Raw genomic sequence first — 22,207 nt, 5'->3', positions numbered from 1 at the left:
CTGAAAGTGGTAATGTGCACTTTCGCATCTCTGAGAGCATTTGAGCTTCTTGTCCCTGGTTCTCAGAATAGCACTTGTTCCCATAAATCACTAAGGCCAAGTCCACACTACAAAGGGTTGTCAACAAAAATTAGGCCTCTTTAATTAAAGCATTTTCATTTAACCACTGCTGTGTGTTTACACTATGCTCCTTGTGTCACCAGAACACATCAACACCAGCAGCTTTTGCACTGACAGAGAGAGCAGTGCACGTAGGTAGCTATCTCACTGTGCAACTGGCCACAGGGCGTTTTGGAGAGGGTGTGCAATGCTTTGTGGGGCACATGCAGGGTCACACAAAGCAGGTTTCTCAATCCTATCATTTAATGGGCATACTACTAGATTGCCAGTTACTTTTCAACTGATGCGTGTGTAACAGGGAGTGGGGGGAAGGAGAGACAGCGTGTGGGGGGTATAAAAAAGTAATTCTTCATAGATAAACGGAACAGGCAGCAGGTTATCACTGGTTGGAATGGAAGTCTCCAATCAGGTATTTAAGCACCAGATTGAGACTGAAGTGAAGTCTCTAATCTGGGTGTAGATTCCCCAACCCCTTAATAAACACAAGATGAGCAAATATGGAGAGCCTTTCAACAGAGTGATGAAAAACAGATAAATGAAGCCAAATGGACCTTAACCAAGCTGACTCAATTTTTTGAGATACACCGGGTAATTCAGGGTAACTTGAGAGATGCAAAGATTAAGACAGAATATGGGGCTGACAATACCAAGCAGAATCTCTTCCATTTCCACAGAAAAGTAATGTGGGTTGATTTCTTTCTTCCATGCAGTAATAACTATTGCACATCTGCAGAGCAGGATTCTAGCCCTGTGAACTGTTGAGGAACCACACCCACTAGTGGAGAACCCTTAGGTTGGGATGAAGTACATGACGCTCACATCCTGGAAGAAGTTTGAACAGCTGGTTTGAAATTTGAACAGTGGTGAGAAGTTTGAAGTTTGAACAGTGGTGAGAAGTTTGAACAGCTTCTAACATACAGATGAAGCACATAAGGCTACCCTAAGCAACGCCAATAAGGTAAGGATAATTCTGGCCTTGTCCTGATTTTGTTCATTACCCTTTGTATTAGCAGCGTTGTGGGAAAATATGCAAAATAGCCAGTTCTTCCAAGATAGAAGAAAGAAATTCCTCAAAAAGCAGTGGAGAGAAAAAGAGAGGGCACTTCTTGTTCCTGAAGGTGGCAAAGGGATCCACCTCCGGAAGTCCCCATCTTTGGAATATACTGTGCAGCATCTGAGAATCTAGCTCCTGTTCATAGGCTTATTAGCAGCATCTGCTGAGAATATCAACTGTGGTGTTCCAAATACCAGGAAAGGTCACAGCTGAAAATTGCATCTGATGAACCATTCACCTGTTTCACAGTTTAACAGCTTGGGCACACAGGAAGGGGGATCTTGCTCATCACTGCTTCTTGAAATAGAACATGCAGGATATGTTGTCTGTCATGACCTTGACATAGGGTATGTCTAGACTACATGGCTCCGTCGACAGAGCCATGTAGGTGAGCTTTCTAGACATAGGGAAATGAAGAGGCAATTGAAATAATCACCACTTCATTTACATCAAAATGGTTGCCGCGTTGTGCCGATCAGCTGTTTGGTGGCACAGCACGGTAGTCTGGCAACAGACGCCTTTGTCGACCGCTCCACTATGCCTCGAGGAATGAAGTTTACCGGGGTGGTCGACAAAGCCTTTCCTTGTCGACCGCAGAACGTCCAGACTACTGCGCTGTGCCGCCAAACAGCTCATCAGCACAGCGCGGCAGCCATTTTGATGTAAACGAAGCGGTGATTATTTAAATCACCGCTTCATTTCCCTTTTTTGAGTACGCTAATCTACATGGCTCTGTCGACGGAGCAATGTAGTTTAGACGTACCCTTAGTTCCCCTGATGAGGGGCAGAAAATGAAATCAGTTTGCTGATTGCCCTGAATTTCAACAGACTGATGAAGAAACTGGTTCCTAAAGGTGTCCATCTGCCGTTGGTCATGAGGGCAGTGAGGTGAGCTCCAATAGTGATACATTTATTGGAGCAGAATGTCCAATAGGAAGGCTTGTATAGCAGTTGGGTTGATTTTTCCACCAGACTAAGGAGTTCCTCACTTTCAGGAAAAACACCACATCCCAGTGCAGTGTGTCTCTGGTTGCACAGAGGCTGTTCTGAGCCAATCCTGGAAGCAGCAGAACCGTCGCCTTGTGTGTCAGTGCAAACTGCTATGTGTCCCAGGAACAGCAGTTTTTTGTGGTCCTGGCCTCCTCTGAGTTGACACAACAAAATTAAGACTCAATCTTTGAGAACGTAGGACCTGGCTGTAAATGATAAATTCAACAGGGAACCACCATCCACTTCCAGCAGATTCCCACGTGGATTAGTTCTTATCAAATGCTACAGAATATTTTAGCAATGATGTACGAGAAAACGTAAAATCAGTTTTTTTCCTGTCTTGTAGCAGGTCTAAAGTCTCTGGGGCAGGGACTGTCCTTTGCTCTGTGTCTGTGCAGCACCAAGCACAGTGGGGTCCTGGCCTACGAATGGGGCTCCTAGGTGCTACCACAAGACAAATAAATAATAATAGTTAATAAAGTCTGCAGGTGACATCGTACTACAGAATGAGACATAATATGGAAGCTGGGCTACCGAAAATGAGCATTTGGACGATTTGGTAAATGATCATATATGCATGTTAATACGCAAATAAAAAGTATTACAATATAGACACAAAGGCCATATTTATGGCATAAGGTATACTAGAAAAATATTTTACAGTCCATGTGAAAAACTGTATACTGGCTACTGGAATTGGTCTAGTGAGAACTGTTTGGGCCAGCAGGACCTAGAGTGGAACATCAAATTATTCCAAATATCTCTATCAGTAAAGAGGCCATTTTTAGTTAGAAGTATTTGTTTGTCAGTGATTTTTACTCTTTTTATGCCAGAGGGTCTATTATGATGAGGGCCTTTGACATTCACAGCTGTGAAAAACACATCATGGAGCATGAAAACTGACTTTTCCAGTGAAATCTGGCATTGGGGGTGGGGATTGGCAGTGTTTCCATCCTTACTTCTGTGCTACCTTCACAGCTGGTTGGCCAGAGAGGAGCGACAGCTGCTGGCTAGATGCCCAGTTCTGAAGGCAGCGCTGCCTAGGGCTTGGAGGGTGGGGTGTCCTGATGTAAGCTTTAGTGTATCTGAATTCTTGTGTTTATGTCCAAAAGTCCAGCCAGCTCTCTTTGCCACTGTCTCACACTAAATCTCATGTTCAGCTGCTTATTTTCCATGACCCCTGAATCCTTTGCAGATTTGCTGTTTCTTTGTTATGTTCAGTCTGAAATGTCAGTGCTCTGATGAATCTTAAAATACAGACTGCTGTTGTGCCCAAGTGCCCTTGGCCATCCTGTGTGACAATGATAGCCCATTCAGGTTTTGTGGCCTTGAAGTCCTTGAATTGCACAGATCTTTTCACAGTGGTGCCAGGACAAGAAAGTAGCACTAGGTCACTCAAGCTACTCTTTCATGCAGCGCCTCCTTTGCGGACATTTCTCCATCACTTGTTTCTCTGAGACAACTACAGCCTCTGTGCATTTGGTACAGTAATATTTGGAAGATCACGTAGGTGTCTTTAATGTCATTAATGCAGCAACTGGAAATGAAGAGGACAGCCAGCACTATGTGATGACACAGCTCTCCATGGACCAAGTACTCTGCAGACGAGTGGGATGCAAGAACATCCCTAGGAACCTGGTGAGTACCCTTACCCTGACTGTTTTAGAACAGTCATGTCAAACATAATAATAGTTGCTCGCGGGCAGCATGCAGCCTGATCAAATTTTTTTGCATCCCACGACTACAGCTTCATAAATGATCTAAGTGCGGCCCGCCTGGTTACACTCTTTAAAACAGGGGTGGCCAACTCGTGACTCTCGAGCTGCATGTGGCTCTTCGATTAAAGAAATGTGGCTCCTGCTGGTTCTGAGCCGTGTGCCCAGACTGCTCATGGCTGGCCGTTCTTTGCATGCACCCCAGTGCCTGGAGGGAGAAGTGCATGGTGGCAGCGGCTCCAGGACCCAGGCATTACGTTAAAGCAGGGGCGAGGAGGGCTGGGGGTGCCTGGCTCTGGGGGGAGGGGGGGATTGGGTTAGAACAGGGGTATGGGGTGCCTGGCTCTGGGAGAGAGGAGGGAGATTGGGTTAGAGCGGGGGCTGGGAGTGCATGACTCCGGGGGAGAGGAAGGGGACTGGGTTAGAACGGGGGCATGGGGGTGCCTGGATCTGCAGGATGGAGAGGGAATTGGGTTAGAGCAGAGGTGGCTGAAGCACCTTAAACTCAAAGTCTTCATGGATGCAAATAACCATTTTACACATCAAATCCTGGAACCAACCGCCCTCCATCCCCCCAACAATTTACGTTAATTCTTATGGGGAAGTTGGACTTGCTTAACATTGTTTCACTTAAAGTAGAATTTTTCAGGAACTTAACTTCAATGTTAAGCAAGGAATTACTGTATAACTGTACATTTGACTGTATTAAAAGGGATACTGTTTGCATGTGCTCTGTTTACTAAGCAATCAAGATCACTATCTATCAGTAACATATCTTCATTATTTACTACACTCTTAATTTTTGTGTCATCTGCTAATTATCAGTGATTATTTGTTTCCTCTCCATTATGATCATAACATTCTCCAGTCAGAAAAAAATGACAATATCACAGATATCTAATAAATGATCAGCAGTGATTGGGCAGGTTGCAACAGAAGATCAGTAATCTGACTTCCAATTTCTGCCTGCAAAGTTAATTGAGGGCATGCATTTCAGGCCATGCACCTTTATCAAAACAGTGCCTAAGATCAGCACTCTTGTCTTTGTGCTTTCTCCCATACTGCCCCTTGGTCTTGAAATGCCCTCCCCTTCCTTGGAAGTTAAAAACCTATCCTCTCTTTCATGTAGGCCCTGCTCCAAAAACATGCACTCTGTCCATGAGGTATCTCAAATACCACCCCCAATTACACAATGAGCAATAAGCCGTAACAACCTCAGAGCTTGCACCTTTGGAAACATTGTTTTAGAGGGTAAGCTCCTTAGGGCAAGGACCATGCATTCTTCAATGCTAAGCTGGCATTGAGCACTGTAAGTAACACCAAGACACAAACTGATATTCATCACCACTCAAACGCAGCAATTCATAAAGCAAAAGTAAAATCAAACAGCAGCAGATGTGGTGCAAACCTACTATGATGACTGACAATTTATATAAATACAATACATTACATTAGACAACATGAAAAAGATTCCATATTAAAGAAGGAACCTACAGAGCAGAACAACTGAAAACAGCTAGCCTGAAAAATAATTTTCGATGATGATACTTCTAACAACTTGGAGCAAACTCCACAGATTCTCAACCAAGAAAAATAAAAGTGAAACTGGAACAGATCCTAATCATCAAAGGACATATAGAGCAAATAGTTTGAACAATCACCCCAGAAAGACAGAATGCAGATACAAATAGAAAAGATTGTTCGACCACTCTCCAGACTGTTGAAGGCAAACAATTTCCACACACATGTACTATCAGCAAACAGTGTTAATGGAAAATATGAGAGAGAGAACTGGACTGGCAACCCAGACCCCACCCCTTCTGACAGTTTAGAACACAGCAAAACAGCAAACAGATCCCAGCTTCAGGGCTTCTGAAGATCTGGAGCTGTGCGGTCAGCCTCAACTGCACCTTGTCGCTTGGTATTTAGAGGATTTTAATACAAAAATGCAAAGGGAAATGGAACTAGGCTAAGCTCTCTTTCTCTGGGGAAACAGAAGTTGTATGCTCAGTCTTGCTTTCAGTTACTCCCTGGAGCTGTGCCTGAGTGCACAAGACAGAAGCTGCTGGCACAAGCTGCTGGGAAAGGAAAGTTGGATTTTTTTTTTTTTTTTGGAGATCAGAAAGTTGATCACACTGCAGCCTCTTCCCTCATTCAATAATACTACTAGTAACACTGGTTAGCACAATGGTGTCTAACACACAGCTCAGCAGAAAACCACTATTTCATCTGCCTCTGTCAGCAATCCATGTAGTTTAAACAAAGCACCAAAGTAGGCAGAGCTGAAATTCTTAAGGATGCAGCACACACTTTGAGAGAAGAACGGATTGCGGCGATCAAAAATTGCCAGTTCCATTGGGTATAAAACAGTAATTTGAGGGTCTGCTTCACAGGTTAGAAAGGGAGAACCTGCAAACAAACTTAAATTACATAACTTTTGCCCACAATGGAATATTAATACCCATTTGCTTCAGCTTTCCACCTTCAAGCACACAAAACTGAGAGAACATCTGCAAATAAACAGTCCAACTTGTGTTTCTTTGGCAGGAAAATAGATCTGCAGTATAAATTGATGCTCATCTGCACAGAGGCCAAAGAGAAGGGGAATCTGAGCTCTATGCTATTTAGGACTAACAAGGCAAACTAGAATGCTGTAACTGTAAATCCACCTAGCTTAACCCTTATTTAAATCTTACATTGTATTCAGAGACCTATAGGCTCAGATTTTTCAAAAGTGCCCAGAATCCAGCAGGTCTTCTAATTGTCCATGGGAGCTGCAGGGTGTGGAGCACTTCTGAAACTTTTGTGCACAAGTCAAATGGTCTTCGAGCAGGTAAATGATATCACAGAACAACTGAAATGTTTTCATACACTCTCAATTCTAAAAGTTCCCTTGATATTTTAAATACTCAGCTAATTAATTGATTAAAATATTAATCTCATGTGCCCAAACTCCTTTCTGCACAAAATACTCTCAGATAATGAGCATTGATTCATCAAAAGTACAAACCACTGCAGATATTTATCCTTAAATATTTCTAAGCATCTTCTCTCAGAGGGCCCGCTGCACTAACAAATAAAACCCCTATCTCAGCAAAACACTTTAGAGGTTTTCCTCCCCTGTTTGCAACCTCTGAACAATTTTTTCCCCATTTATTATATAGATTTCAAAGGTGGAGAGGACTGTATAAAATTATTTAGAAGTCTATAGTGTGGCAAGATTTAGACTCTTCAAATGCTTCCCTCTGAAGACTATTGAGTCTTTCACATTTTGTAAACCTATCACAACAATTAGAAATGGAATTATATAAGCCAATTGAATTCATTTCAGGAATGGACATTAGCAAAAATATTATTATAAATATTTTACTTTACCTAAGACCAAATCATTTTCAATTGTTGTAGGACCGATCAGGATTAGGGAAGCAGGTAAGCACATGTGTGGGTCTTGCTCTTTTTTCCATATATGACAAACTTCCAGGAACATTTTACATGTTATGTTTCTAATTCAAAATTATTTTTGCCAACGTTTCCTGTATATGTAGTGATTGAAACAGATAAGCATGCAGGAACCTAAAGGTCTACTTGGACAGCTCCTCATTAATAAAATGGTTTGAGTACAGAGCAGTTATTTTTAGTCCATTGCTATTGTTTTCCACCTGCATTTAATGATGAACAGAGGTGTCTTGCTAAACAGACAAGAGGTTTGAGTTCAGCTCTTGTGAATGCCTCTATTTGCTACTAGGTCCTGATCCTGCAAAATGTTTAAACATGAAAACATTTTAATTGGCTTTAATGGGACTACTCACATGGTTAAAGTTATGTACTTGGGTAATATTTTCACAGCTGGGACACTGCCTTGTACCTTTTCCACACAGTAACTCTAAGCAATTCGCAAAAGAAATCCCAACATCCTACATCTCAATAATACACTGGGGAGACTGTCTCCATCATCCAAGGTGAGTGCACATCACTGCCAAAAAAGCTTGTGCTAAATCATATTTCCACCTTCAGACACAGAGACAAAACAGCTTTCGCCCAAAGTAGAGACCTCAAAACATGCAGTAATAGGACTTTAGAGAAACCTCTCATTTCTTCTGGGGTCCCCGACCCAGCACTGTGTTCCTGGGCTGTTTGACATACACAAAAAACAAAAACACATGCCAGACGATTTTTCTCCAAGCTCTTAGATGATAGGTGCATTTTACTCCACTGGCTTGTTAAAGATGGCTTTCCTTTTATTCAGTGGTTTACTGTGCACTTAGGGATGTAAGAGTTTAACTGGTTAACAGGTTAACTGATAATGCTTATCACTTCCAGCTATTGGTTCAACTCCCAGCTGTTGGCAGCCAGCAGCTGCTGGTAGCCCCCGAAGTCTGTGGCGCAGGCTGCCAGTGGGTTAAAAAAATCCTGGCATGTAACTGTGTAGCCAATTAAATTGTTTTTGATTACACGGTTAGTATTTTTTAACCCTTTTTACATCCCTCCTGTGTGCTTAGCATATTTCTACCTGAGAAGCTTCAGAAGGCACAATGACAACTTCCTTGCTTTGTAGCGCTCTACACAGTTCAGTGATGGAGATCTTTTCCAGAAGGCTTGTGCTTCCTGTGAAATTTTGGAATAACCTTTCCTTTGCATACAAACCATTCTGCTGGCAAAACCCATACTTTCGTTTCATTTCATTTTCAGGGACCTGTGCTTTGTTTAAGAGTTCAGCTGCATAGTCCCTTTGCAAAACCAGACTTCTCTGACAGAGCAGTTCTGCATCCAGTGGGAAGGACTATGTCCACATGAACAGAGAATTCTGGTTGCAAGTGGACTCAAAAAAGATCCTAGTTTTATGCGAAGTCCTTAGTAAAGACAGACAGACATAAACAAACAAACTGAGAAAATATTTCTGATTTAAAAGTTTTCAGTGTCCATGGGACAGAAAAGAATCAGTAAGAGGCTGACATGAGATTAAGGACAGTGTCCTGTGAAAATATTAAAGCAACCTTTCCTAAAAGGTCAACTTTGATGGCAGAACTTAGAGTGCCAGCTTTTCTCAGAAACAAATTCCCTATGTAGCAAACTCTTTCAACAGGGATCTATGAACACATTTATCGCCACAGTAAACAATCTATATGTTCTGGGGGTTTTGTTTGCTTGTTTGATTTTTAAGAAAACATTTTTTGATCTGAGCAGGAATCAGCTAGGCATTCACACTTGGAAGACACGGTATCTGGTAGTTTTACTTAAGATTTGTTGTTTTATAAAATGAATTTAAAATACTGTTTCCCGGACAAACTTTAGAATTTGCCGCACTCTAGGACAAACTGTATTGTTAAAGGGCATGTCTAATTCAGTCCGCCAGCGGAGTGGTGATACAAGTTGTCTTTCTATGCACTGAACCTTTGTAAGTGTACCTCTTGTAAAAGCTATCCAAACAGAGTTGCAGTGCAAATAGCCATTAACCGAAATATAAACTGTCACGCCACAATGCAGAATATTCTCATTATAACATCTCACATTTATTTATATTCATTTTTCTAGCAAGCATGTACATTGGATATCAGTTTTTAAATTCCAAGACACCAATTATTGAATATTAGCAATTAACTCTAGATACTAAAATTCAGTTAAAATAATATGCATATCCATCAAGTGCAAAAAAATTTAAAATATATATTTAGAATGCAGAATGAGATGCAGAGTGGATTTTTACTGAACTACAGAACATTTACCAAAGATTGGGGAGAGGTACCAACAAAACTATGTTTTGGTCTCCAATAAAACTCCACTAACTCATGAAAGGCAATTGTGAAGGGTACTGTGAATTGAGTGACATAGCAATGCAAAGTATGAAAAGCCATGAGAGAAACAATAACAAAATTAATCCTAAAGAGCTTCCATTAGTCATCAAAAATTGCTTTGCAATGACTGATTTTAGTCTAGCCTTCCAACCCTTCTTTAAAATGGCTATACAAGTTTAGAAAGTTACCTACACTACTCTTCTCCCACAAAGGTGCACAGGTAGCAAAAAGTCAAAGCAATAGCAATGTGACCAATACTTACAGAAGGAACTTTTTTAGCTGCTCAGACCCAAGAATGTTGCATTCTTCAACTTAATTAATTTTTCTTAACATAGAGCTACATAAAAAAGAAAATGTTCTTTGAGAAACACTTCTAGTTTAAAGCAGCTGCTGTTCAAAAATTAAGTCCCACTTGGTTCATACTCCACTGGAGGTTGGCAATGTGTCACACGCCAGTGAATAATATGACTATCTGTGCACCTCTAGCTCATTATTTACTTGTAACAGACATAAGTCTGAAAGGCATCTGCAACTTTTACAACCAATGGTCTAATAGAAAACAATTTGCATTTTTTTCTACTTTTTAAGCAATATGAAAAATGGAAGCTCAATCAATGTATAATTGCCATGGTTGGTTAGTTGGAACAACAGAGGACACATTCCCAGAACCAAGACTGATATAAAAAATAAAAATAAAAGCATAATACTATAAAATGTGTAGCTTACTTTGTGCCTTTTCACAGAAGTTTATCTGAAAGCCTAAAGCAAAAAAGATAAGTTCTAGTTCATTCACTGGAAGTCACAGAATTGCATAACTATTAAAAGTCACATGTTTCAATGATCATTAATGTCTAAAAATTCTGAATAAAACTCATTTCATGGGCAAAATGTTACCCTGAGAAACCAACATGAAGTGCAGAAAGGAATCAAGGCATGGCATGGTCAGATCAGGGCAAGAGGGAACCAGTTTATGACAGGGCTAATTTCATTGTCATATTAATAAAAATAAAACAGTCATAATTCCTTGGATTCCTTTGCAAATCCATTCAAACAATTTCACTAATAGAGGTCTTCTGCAGTAGCAAGTCACATTCATGAAGATTAAGACCTTAAAGAGGATTGTGCCCCAATAAAGCCAAACGTTTAGACTGAGGTAAGTAACATTTCAAAATATTTCATCAAGTCAAATGGTGTTTAAACTTAGCTTTTCCCACCAAGCAACATTCTGTGTGTTAACATCCAGGCAGCAATGGAGGACTAGGGTCTGTTAAAACGTGCTCTAATAAAAATATCAAACTAAATCAAACAAGTTTTCTCAGCTGAAATAAGGTAAATGTAATTTCCCCTTTAAGAGGTGGATACTGCTCTCCCTGGCTTTGATCATGTAATAGTGATTTACATAGCTAACCTACCCATCATTTGGGAGACTGAGGATTTATACCCTGTTTCTGATTTGCAAGACTTTTTTTATGCAGACAGCTGCATTTTTTCCACTCTTGACACCACCCCCACCTAGACTTCAACCCGGAATAATTCACCTCAGTACTGTACTGGGAATTTGTTCATTATAAATGGAAAGAACTTGAGTACAAATATTACTCCAGTTCACTGTCACTGAACACAATATCCAGCTTATGCAGAGTTACCACAACCCAGATCTGCCTTAGTAGGGAAATATGGCATAGGCTTTGCAGTGTATGTACTGGCATTTAGTTCTGAGGCACTGGCTGTAAATTAAGGAACTGCTTTTTTATCTCTATTTTTCAGATTGATAACTTTCAAAGTATGGAGGACTACAGGTTTTCCTGTAATGGTTAACAGGGATTCTGACTAGCGATGTTACATTTAGATTAATCAACTAATCAAATAACTGATGTAATTTGCATTGACTAGTCGATTAGCCGATAACGGCACCTCCGCTTCTGAAATGTAGCAAGAGCCCTACTGGCTCTTGCTACATTTCAAAAGTGGAAGTGACAGGAGCACAGCCAGCGGGGGACTCGAGCAGTCCCCTGCTGGCCCCACACGCCCTGCTTTTGAAATGTACAAGAGCCCCATTTCTTTGACCATTTGACTTGATGAAATATTTTCCAATGTTACTTACCTCAATCAGAAGCTAATCTAAACCTTTGGCTTTATTGGGGCACAATCCTCTCTAAGGTCTTAATCTTCATGAATGTGACTTGGTACTGCAGAAGCTCTTGTACATTTCAGAAGCAGGGTGCACGGGGCCAGCGGGGGACTGCATTTAAAAGGTGAAAGTGCCTCCAGTTCCCTGCTGCACCTCTGCCCCTTTTCCCCACGGAGGAGGTGCTGGAGGGAACCAGCTTTTAAGTTGGCTCCCCCCCACTTGCTGCCTCTCTCTGACAGAGGCAGCGGGGGGGGAGGGGAGGAAGGTGACTAGTTGAGTCACTAGTCTACCATCCAATAAGCAATTGCTTATCAGATAGCTGACTAGTCACTTACATCCCTAATTCTGACATGAGAGCATGCTTTGCCATCACTCCATCAATTTTCCTTCCCACAAGGAATCCTGGGCATGTGATGAAACCTGGAGAAGGTGGTCACCACCACATGTAGAAGCTGCATCATATCAAGCCTCTTGCAATCAGACACACTGACTTGACCCACTAAGACTTCCACGGCTCTCTCAAGCATTGCCTCTGTCTGATCTCATCCAAAGATGTGGGAGAGAAACATTCCTGTGACTTTTGGTGGAGTATTTAAAACGTCTTAACCAATTTCTTCACCCTGAGATTAGCATTCACAAAAAGTTACACCCATACAGTCATATAAAGGAAAAGCTGCTTGAACAATAACATGAAGCCCCCCCCCCCCCCCCCCCCCCGATTAGACAGTAGGACACTACCTACATTCCACACAGCCACGCCTCTGTTTTTTTAAAACAACACGCTGTCAGACAGGAGCAAAAGCAAGGAGTTAGACTTTGTGTCATGGGTTAGCATCCACGTCAGAAACATTTTAAAAAACGCACACTAAACTGTAACCTCAATGCTAATTTCTTGTGTAGCTAAACCATGGCTTAAATATGCATCCCAAACTCTGAGATTATAATTTCACAGATTCATTCTGGCACTTAACTAAAATATTTCCTTAATCCCTTGCTCATTTAGCTTTTAAACAGTTGCATATTTATGAAAGCATTACTATTCTTGACCTCAATGTAACAAACCAAAGTCACACAAAGGGAGCATATTCCAAATATTAAGGGAGTTCATAAAAGAAAAATCTGGAAACCAAAAACGTGAGATCCATTTACATCAGTGTTTCTTCAACTAAGTTCCGCAGAACACTGGTGTTCCATGAACCACTCACAGGTGTTCCGTGACCTCTTTTTTGTTTTTGTTTTTTGTTGTCTGACAACAATTTTTTTTGGAAGAAAATTTTCATAAATGTTCCATATAAAAAAATATTATTGTTTGGTGTTCCATGGTCTCAAAAAGTTTAAATACTAAACAATCAATATGCTACTATGGTAAAAAGCTGAACACATGGAATTATCAGTTCACTAGTCACAAACTACATTTCACACTAAGTAGCTGAAATCTCCGGGATAGTATGATACTGTGCTTGCCCATTAGCCCAATTCCCTAAAGATACAGCAGCAGCTAAAATAATTCTCTGGGTACAAGTTCTAAAAGAAATCATGCCAACAATACTGACACAAACATACTAGGCTATTGTTAATGTTGCAATCAGGGTACACACTAGGGATGAGACCGACTGGTCGACTATCCGATAAGTAAATGCTTATCGGATAGTCTACAGGTTAGTCTGCTAGTTGCTTCGGCTCCCCCATCCCTTGCTGCCTCTATCAGAAAGAGGCAGCAAGGGGAGGGAAAAGAGGAGGGGATGCTTCAAAGAGGCAGCACTGCGTGGAGCCCAGGGTCAGTTGGGGATTCCCCCGCTGACCCTGGGTTTCATGAGGTGCTGCTGCTTTGAAATGCTACATGGAGCCTGACGCCGGCTCCCCGCACCATTTCAAAGCGGCAGCGCTGCATGGAACCCGGGACCAGTGGGGGACTGCTTGCATCCCCTGCTGGCCCTGTGCTCCCTGCAGTGCTTTCGCCTTTGAAGTGTAGCAACAACCCTAGGGCTGTTGCTACACTTCAAAGGCCGAGGTGCCCTATCGATTAATCAAACAGCCAATGCAAATTGCATCAACTTTTCGATTAGTCAATTAATCGAAATTTAACATCCCTAATATACACTGTAGAAATCCAAAGTGAAAAAGGTCTCCTGCACTCCTGGCAACTTTCACATCCCTACAACACTGCCAGTAGGACATGCCAGCACTCCACAGAGCTTCACTCTCACACTCTCAGGAACATTTCAGTACAGGACTCACTCAAATTCATCTGTTCCAGTCACAAATGCTGCAGCTCCTGGCAGGTCAGCTCCTGCTCATTCTAAGTGTCCTGCTCCAGGGTGATTTTCCTTGGGGAACATGGATCTTCCAGCTCCCAAAACTTTCCCCCATACGAATCTCTCCATCAGCTACATAGTGCAAGGATTTCAGCCTGATGCCTGGCAAAGTATCCTGGTCTCCAGCTATCTCCAGTACATTGCAGTGTGGGTCTGCTGAGGAGCAATGTGTGCTACTGCAATCTCTGATGCACCTGCTTTGCACACCATCTCTGCACCCATGGTGCAATTCTGTGCCCATGGGCAGTTTGCAAGTAGCAGGGATCACATCTGGATGGAGATCCCTGGATCTAACAGTTGGGAGCAGCTGAGAAACCCAGCAGTGCTGTTAGCTAAGATGGTAGCTGGCTTTTCAGCCTCCCTCTGACACCCAGACACCATAAGAGAGGAACAGAGAGATGCAACAAGAAGCTGTGGATTACACAGGACACCCTCTCTCGTTTGTTGCTCCAACATTTCCTCTCAATGACACACCATGAGAGGCACAACTTGTCCACTACCAACTCTACACTGATCTCCTACCTGTTGATCGCTTATTTCTGGCCTCAGGGCCTTATCTCAAATCTGCATGGGCTCTTCAATGTGTTTGCATAGTCTGGCCTGTGTTCTGTGCAGCTGGGCTTCCTCACCATTGTTGCTGTCTGCTGCCAGAATATTCAAAGGTTTTCCAAGCAGTCTGAAGAGCTTGCTGGCTCCAGCATCTAGGCTCAGTTTCATCTCCATTATCTGCTGTTCCAAGCCAGCCTCTATCCTTTTCCAACTCAGATATTCAGGCCCGCCGAAGGAGAAGGAAGCAGGGTGGAAGGGGGCAATTGCCCCAGGGCCCAGTAATTCAGTTAGTGCTTCTATTGCAGCAGAGCCCCAGGCCCTTTAAAACACCACCAGAGCATGGCACTGAGGCCCGGAGAGGGCAGGTGCAGCACTGAGGGCTCTCTGCCACCAGCCCTGCCCCTTCAGAGCACGTAGCCTAGTGCTTCTTGAACGGTGCTGGGAGCGCAACCGGGCGCTTAAAGCAGAGCATGAGTAGTGCCTATATCTGGGAGACAACCAGAAAGAGAGACACCTTTGGGGGAGGCCGAGGTGTTATGGATCCTCGGTGACAATGCTCTCATTCAGAGCGCAGAGCAGTCCGAACTCCTGTACCAGTGAGCCGTGCCATGAACCCTGGTGCCAAGGGACACAGCCCAAGGGGGGTTAGCGGGGTCAGCCTACCTTCCCAGTGATCATGGGCAGGAGAGCAGCTACCCTTCTCTCTCAGACCCTTACTGAGATAAACCAAGCCCAGTTTCCCATCTGTTAGAGCCTGGTTCTCTCTCCTGCTACGGGTTCTCTAAACAATGTATGGCATGCCTCAGTTTACCAGTCTTTATATAAGTGCAATCATCATTCAGCCCTAGTGTGACTCCTCCCTTGTTGCTCAGAAAGTAAACGCTACCAGAGACCCCTTCATTGTCACTGCCCATTACTGATACTGATCCAACCATTGTACCAAGGTGGGGTACATCTGCTTTTGTTTTTCAAGCTGCTACTGTTGTAGTGGTAAGTGCCAGGTATCTATTGCTAGCTTTGGGAGTACAGTGTAACTAGCTAAGGCTGAGGTCACAGCTTTCCCTATTATTTACAATAAAGTACACACAAATCAAAACTAGAGTCAATAAAGGCAGAACTTGTATTTAAAGTATCCTGGTTTCTAGCTCAGAGAACTTTTCCCTGTGCTATGGGAATATTGTGCAGAGAAGTCTGTCTCTGTCAGCTACTAGCTGTGTTGTAAGAAGCTAGCAATGGAAACATTATGATTTGATGCAGACAGTACTGTCATCTCAATTGCATTAGGGATGTCTAATTTAGATGTAATATCTCAGACTTAAGATGACACACTGCAAAAATAGCAACTAGTCAAACTGAAGGAAAAACAAGAGAGAAGGGGTACCTACTTCTAAGTGGTATTATTCTACTCAGCAAATGCACAGTAATGTGTGAAGCAAAAATTGAGTTCTATGTGCTTATTCTTTTCCCCCCAAAGGATCCAAAGGTGAAAACCAATTATTTTTTTAAAATCAGATGTTCTTTTTCCATTTTAATCAAGCCAATCTGCAAACGAACTTGAATACTACTGCTTACATTTTAATCTCTGTCTGCATATCTAACATTTCTACACAATAAAGTCATAAAAACTCTACTACAATCTTGAAAACTCTCTACAATGCCTAGTAACATGTACTCTTACACTGCTATTCAGATGCTTAAACACCTACTTGCTGGATCCACCTCAGACTGCAGCACAAACCCACTCAGAAGGTATTCAGAATCACATGTTCTGTGACAGCTACTCTGAAGTAGGGATGTGAATATATAACTGTGTAAACAGTTAACCAACAATCCTGGGCTTATCCACTGACATTCACACTCTCGCCCTGCTCAAGAGCCGGCTGCCACTTGCACTGCTGCCTCCCCTGGAGCAGTGTGCAAAGGCTCCCAGGGACTGTGGGTGCATGTAACCACTGAGTTTTCCAGCCATTACACGTTTACACAATTACCTGAACTTTAACTGGGAGATACCAAACATGCAGGCTCCATACACAGATCTGACACCCAACTTCCTGTTGAGGCTGTGATGGGACACTTCATAGCTTAGCGCCTCAGTTTCCCTGTCTGAAAAATGGGAAACGTTTTTTTCTACCACAGAAGGGGTACTAGTAGGTTAAACTAATTGTTTGTACAGACCACAGAGATCTTCTGACAGAAGCAGCTTTGGAAGTACAAAGCATTACTGCTGCTATTATGACTTACCTAACCAAACATAAAAGATGATTGGCACAGGCCATCAGAAAATCAGCTTCTTACCCAATACCTTTGCACAGGCAAACAACTGCAATTGTGATATATTTTCAGGATCACTGTGAAAAAAGTTGAAGGACTTGGCAAGTCCAAGACATACCTAGCCTCCCACACGTAGGTCACTGGTCTGACTTCAAGTCAGTTATGACTGGGGGTTTGTCTACAATACCTGCCGAACTGATGGGCAGTGATCAGTCCAGAGACACAATAAATCGACTGCCAAGAGCTCTCCCACTGATTCCACCAGAATGAGAAGGGTAAGCAGAGTGGATGGGAAAGCAGCTGCCATCTACACACCGCAGTGAAGACACCATGAGAGTAGATCTAAGTTCGTTGACTTCAGCTACATTATTCACATAATAACGTCAACTGAAAACTATCTCCTGGGTTTATTTTTGTGGGACAAGGTAGGAGACTGTAACACACATTCCAAACAGACTGAATGTTCAGTGTTAAGGAACAAGTGACCCTCAGATCATTTCCTCAGTGTGCACAAAACTGCCTGCACAAACTTTCCAAACAGTCTTGCCTCCTGGGGAAAGATTGTTGAGAAAGATGAGCAGAGATGCCAAGTCCACCAGACATTTCAGCTGGCAAACCACCTTCAATTCACTGGCTCAGCAGCCCCTTCCTGATTCTTTCCCCTTCCACACAAAATTAGGATTGGTGTCATCTACAGATCTATAGTGGTATAAGTACGACACTCAGGGGTGTGAAAAGTCTACCCCCCAAGCGACATGGTAGCTGCGAAGCTAAAAGCGTGGCAGCATACAGGTGTTTTATTTCCCTCCAACATTCCCATTAGATAAAAGATCTGTGTGTATTATGAACTGAAAGGGGAATAATACCAACAGTGACAATTAAAATAATAATGTCTGAACTCTAGATCTCAAAGCATTTTACAGAAGATGGTATCCCCTGTTTAGAGATGGGGAATCTGGGGCATGGAGGTTCAGTGATTTGCCAAAGGTCACACAGCAGATGAGTAACAGAGCTTGACGAGAACACAGGTCTTCTGACTCTCACTCCAGCACCTTAGCCTCTGGACCATTCCTGCAAACTAACACTGCAGAACTGTGGCTACTGTAGATGCACAGAGTTATGAGAGAGAAGAAACAGACACTTTCCTCTCTGTGGCAAGGGCCTGACGGAAGCCAGGCAGAGGAAGAACTGAAGATGGACTAACAGCTCAAGCCCAGAGTAGGTGGGCATTGCTTAGTTTACATTTTTGTCTGTTATTTGGTTTTGCTGAGGGACTCAATGGAAACGCCCTGCCTGTCACAGCTCCTAAAGAAAAGTGAGGCTGAAGAGGAGGCGAGGAGTAGCAGAAGATGCTGACTTGATTGCTACTACTTTGTCAGACATAATTTGAGACAGATACCTTAAAAGGGGTGGAATTCCAATGTCATCCAATTATAAGGGCAGTCCACCATTATACCACGTGACTGAAATCACAAGGGGAATATGGCAGTTGCTGACATCTCCCACAATGACAGGGTATGCCAAAGATTAGAACTAAAACACCTCTGTAACTAGTCTCAGGCTAGGTCTACACTACAAAGATAAACTGGAAAAAGAAACACAATTTGCAGTATGCGAATTGCATATCTTTTTCTGATTTACTTCCGAAAGAGGCTTTTCCAAAATTTGACCCGTCTACACAGGGCCAAATTGAAGAAAAAACCCTCTTTTGAAACATCCCTTCTTCCTCGTAAAATGAAGTTTACGGGGATGCAAAAAACACGCATCCACTTTTCCCAAACCATTTTTTTTTTAAGTAGACGCATTCCTTGGATGTAGCAGAGCTTTTCTGGGATACCAGAGGTACCAGTCTACACATAGCCTCAGAGGAATAGTGGTATTACTCTGTATCTGCAAAAGTAACAAGGAGTTCTGTGGCAACTTAACTAGCAGATTTAAGTAAAAACCACTTGCTCAGATGCATGGAGGTGGGTAAAAATAACTTCATCAGAATTTTTTTTACCCACAAAAGCTTATGCCCAAATAAATCTTTTAGTTTTTAAGGTGCACAGGACTCCCCTCTATCACTGAAACTCTCATGAGTTTTGGCCAGTGCCTCCCTCGTCCGGCACCCTCAGGACCTCTGTGGTCCAGAACCACAGAAATTGCTGGACAAGAGGAGGTCATGGCTCCCTATGTAGATATAAGGGTCTGCTCTCACCTGGGGCTGCATTCTGTACTGCCTGCCCTGCTGCATTCAGCCCACTGCCCTGCACCAGCCCAGGACAGGGGCTGCCCTGCTGCCTCCAGCCCCAGCTGGGGCTGTGCACCCATGTGCAGGCCCCACTGACACCAGCCCTGGCCAGGACTGAACTTCTGGCTACCCGGGCAGTGCTCCCCACACTTCGCCAGATGTGACCAGGGCTGCCCTCCTGGCCACTGGCTGCTCTGCCTCCAACCCCAGCTGGGGCTTCGCTCCTAAGCATCAGCCCTGGCCAAGGCTGTGCTCCCCCACACGTCATCCCACTGGGGCTGTGCTCCCCACCGACAGCCCAGCCTGGGCTGCACTCCTGCACATGGCCAGCCAGAGCTGTCTGGTGCAACAATAGTCATGGTCCTGTCAGACCACAGATAGGGTTGCCAGGTGTCTGGTTTTCACCCAGACAGTCTGTTATTTCTGGGCCCCATCCGGTGAAAAAGAAGTAAAATGTCCGGTATTTTCTGTTGTTCTTGGATGGAAGACTGGAGGGGACATTGCTCCCCTGTCGCATCTGGCGAGGGCCGGGGGAAGTGAGGAGCACGGGGATTCTTAAAGGCACAGTGACCTTTTTAGTCTCCCCCCCCCTTTTTTTTTGCACTCAACCAAGTTTTTTTCCTGCCATATTTGGGATTTTTGGTGAAAGCATCTGGCAAGCCTTACTCACAGATGTTGCCAGACTAAAGAGTCCCAGATTTTAGAGGTTCAACCTGTAGTGCTGTTTGCTTCCTGCACTACCCAGGCTGAGCAAAATGTCAATAGACTGGACAGTTTCTTTTTCTCTTTTAAATTTCACTTTTTATTTATTGAGGAACACTTTATCTGAAATGTAGTGCAGATTTCAAGTTTTGTTTAAAAGACCACTTGTATCTAGGGCTGCTGCTACATTTCAAAGACAAAAGCACCATGTGGCACCTGGGGACTCCAGCTGATCCTGGGCTCCCCGTGGCACTGCCACTTTGAAATACCACATGCAGCCTGATGCCGGGCTGCCTGCAGCATTTCAAAGTGGCAACGCCACATGGAGCCTGGGGTCAGCGGGGGAGTCCCTAGCTTATCTTGGGCTCCACGCAGCACTGCCACTTTGAAACGCCACGTGCAGCCTGGGGACATTCCACCTGGTCCTGGGCTGTACGTGGCATTTCAAAGCAGCAGCACCGCGTGGAGCCCGAGGTCTGGCCCCAAGTTCCTCTGCCGCTTTGAAGCATCCCCTCCTCTTGCAGCCTCAAGGCATTGGCTTGTCAGATAGTCAACTAGTCCTTCACATCCCTAATTAAAAGTCCACTTTGGTTTAATATTTGGGGTGCCTTATTTTAACCATAAGCAAGTTCTCTTCTCTACTATATGCTGTTAAGATATTCAGCTTCCATTCTAACTACCATCATGTCTCCCAAGCCCTCCACATTCCACACATAGGAACTATAAACATGTGTGATTTTGGTGAAAACTCTCACACTTATTTTGAAAATTACATAGAGAAAAAGAAGGGAGCCTTTCTCCATGCCACTTTATTTCTTTAAATGGTCTTGACTTCACAGGCAAAAAGATTGTGTTTTTCATTCGTATGAGTTCAATCAAGTTAACATAATGATTGGAAAGCCACCTGAAGAGTTTTGAAGATAAACTAACTGTTTGAACCCTGCCTTCACTAAGAAAAAAAGGTATGTGTGTAACAGCTGACTGTGGATAAACCAAGTGTTAAAACTTCAGGTAGTCTTGTCAACATCAGTTTACACTGTGATATTTTGTATATGAATGCACAAACTGAGGCCTGGTCTACATTAGGAAATTAGGTTGATATAAATACGTTGTTCAGGGGTGTGAAATATGCACACCTCTGAGTAACACATTTATACAGACTTTAGTCCCCGGGTAAAAAGCACTGCTCGTGGACCTTGCTGCCACCTCTTGGGGAGGTGGAGCACCTACCCTGGGGAAGAACGCCTCTCTCCCAATACAGGCAGTCCCCGGGTTACGTACAAGATAGGAACTGTAGGTTTGTTCTTAAGTTGAATCTATATGTAAGTCGGAACTGGCGTCCAGATTCAGCCGCTGCTGAAACTGACCGCCAGTTCTGACTTACATACAGAATCAACTTAAGAACCCCAAGCGTCCCCAAGTCAGCTGCTGCTGAAACTGATCAGCAGCTGATTCCAGGAAGCCCAGGGCAGAGCAACTCTGCCTCGGGCTTCCTGTAGTCAGCGCTGGTCAGTTTCAGCAGCGGCTAAATCAGGACGCCTGGGGCAGAGCAGCTGGGGTGCTGCTGGGTTGCTCCAGTAGCGCCGCTCCTCGGCACTACTGGACCAACCCAGCAGCACTCCATCTGCTCTGCCCCAGGCGTCCTGATTCAGCCGCTGCTGAAACTGACCAGCAGCGGCTGAATCAGGACCAGAGCAGCTGGGGTGCTGCTGGGTTGGACCAGTAGCGCCCAGAGCGGCGCTGCGGGACCAACCGGCAGCACCCCAGCTGCTCTGCCACAGGCGTCCAGAAAAAAGCCTAGTCTGCTGGGGGGGGGGGGGGCGTACTAGCTGCGCCCCCCCCCCACTCCAGCAGACCAGAAAGACACGGGCGGCGGACAGAGACGCACCGCGGTCCTGCCGCCTGGGTCCTCCGCGGCTTTGTTCCCAGTCTCCCTGGTCTGCTGGAGACCAGCAGACCAGGGAGACGGGGAGCAAAGCCTCTGAGGACGCCGGCAGCGGGACAGCCGCGGGGCGTCTGGGCTGTCCCGCTGCCGGCTTCCCCCGCGGCTTTGCAAAGCCTCGGGGAAGCCGGCAGCGGAGCAGCCCAGGCGCGCCTGGGGTGCCCCGCTGCCCGAGCCCCCCCGCGGCTTTGCAAAGCCTCGGAGAAGCCAGCAGCGGAACAGCCCAGGCGCGCCTGGGGTGCCCCGCTGCCCGAACCCCCCCTCGGCTTTGCAAAGCCTCGGGGAAGCCGGCAGCGGAGCAGCCCAGGCGCGCCTGGGGTGCCCCGCTGCCCGAACCCCCCCTCGGCTTTGCAAAGCCTTGGGGAAGCCGGCAGCGGAACAGCCCAGGCGCGC

General features: G+C 44.3%; 1 protein-coding gene across 14 annotated transcripts in view; it reads right to left on the bottom strand.

Moving 5' to 3' along the window:
- Positions 1 to 22,207, bottom strand: part of MAP2K4 (mitogen-activated protein kinase kinase 4) — a 147,034-nt gene that overhangs the window by 109,409 nt on the left and 15,418 nt on the right. For 9 of the 14 annotated variants that reach the window (XM_014577690.3, XM_014577691.3, XM_075903434.1 and 6 more), the window contains exon 2: positions 10,398 to 10,430. The exons of 4 other annotated variants lie outside the window; for them this stretch is intronic. In XM_014577690.3, coding sequence (XP_014433176.1) covers positions 10,398 to 10,430 — 33 coding nt within the window. Of the gene's footprint in view, positions 1 to 10,397; positions 10,431 to 14,040; positions 21,204 to 22,207 lie in introns of those variants that run through there. One more of the 14 variants, XM_025188842.2, reaches the window with a different exon arrangement.

Source organism: Pelodiscus sinensis, chromosome 20, assembly GCF_049634645.1.
Source record: "Pelodiscus sinensis isolate JC-2024 chromosome 20, ASM4963464v1, whole genome shotgun sequence".
Classification (NCBI taxonomy): Eukaryota; Metazoa; Chordata; order Testudines; family Trionychidae; genus Pelodiscus; species Pelodiscus sinensis.
This window is presented reverse-complemented; position numbering and strand designations above follow the sequence as displayed.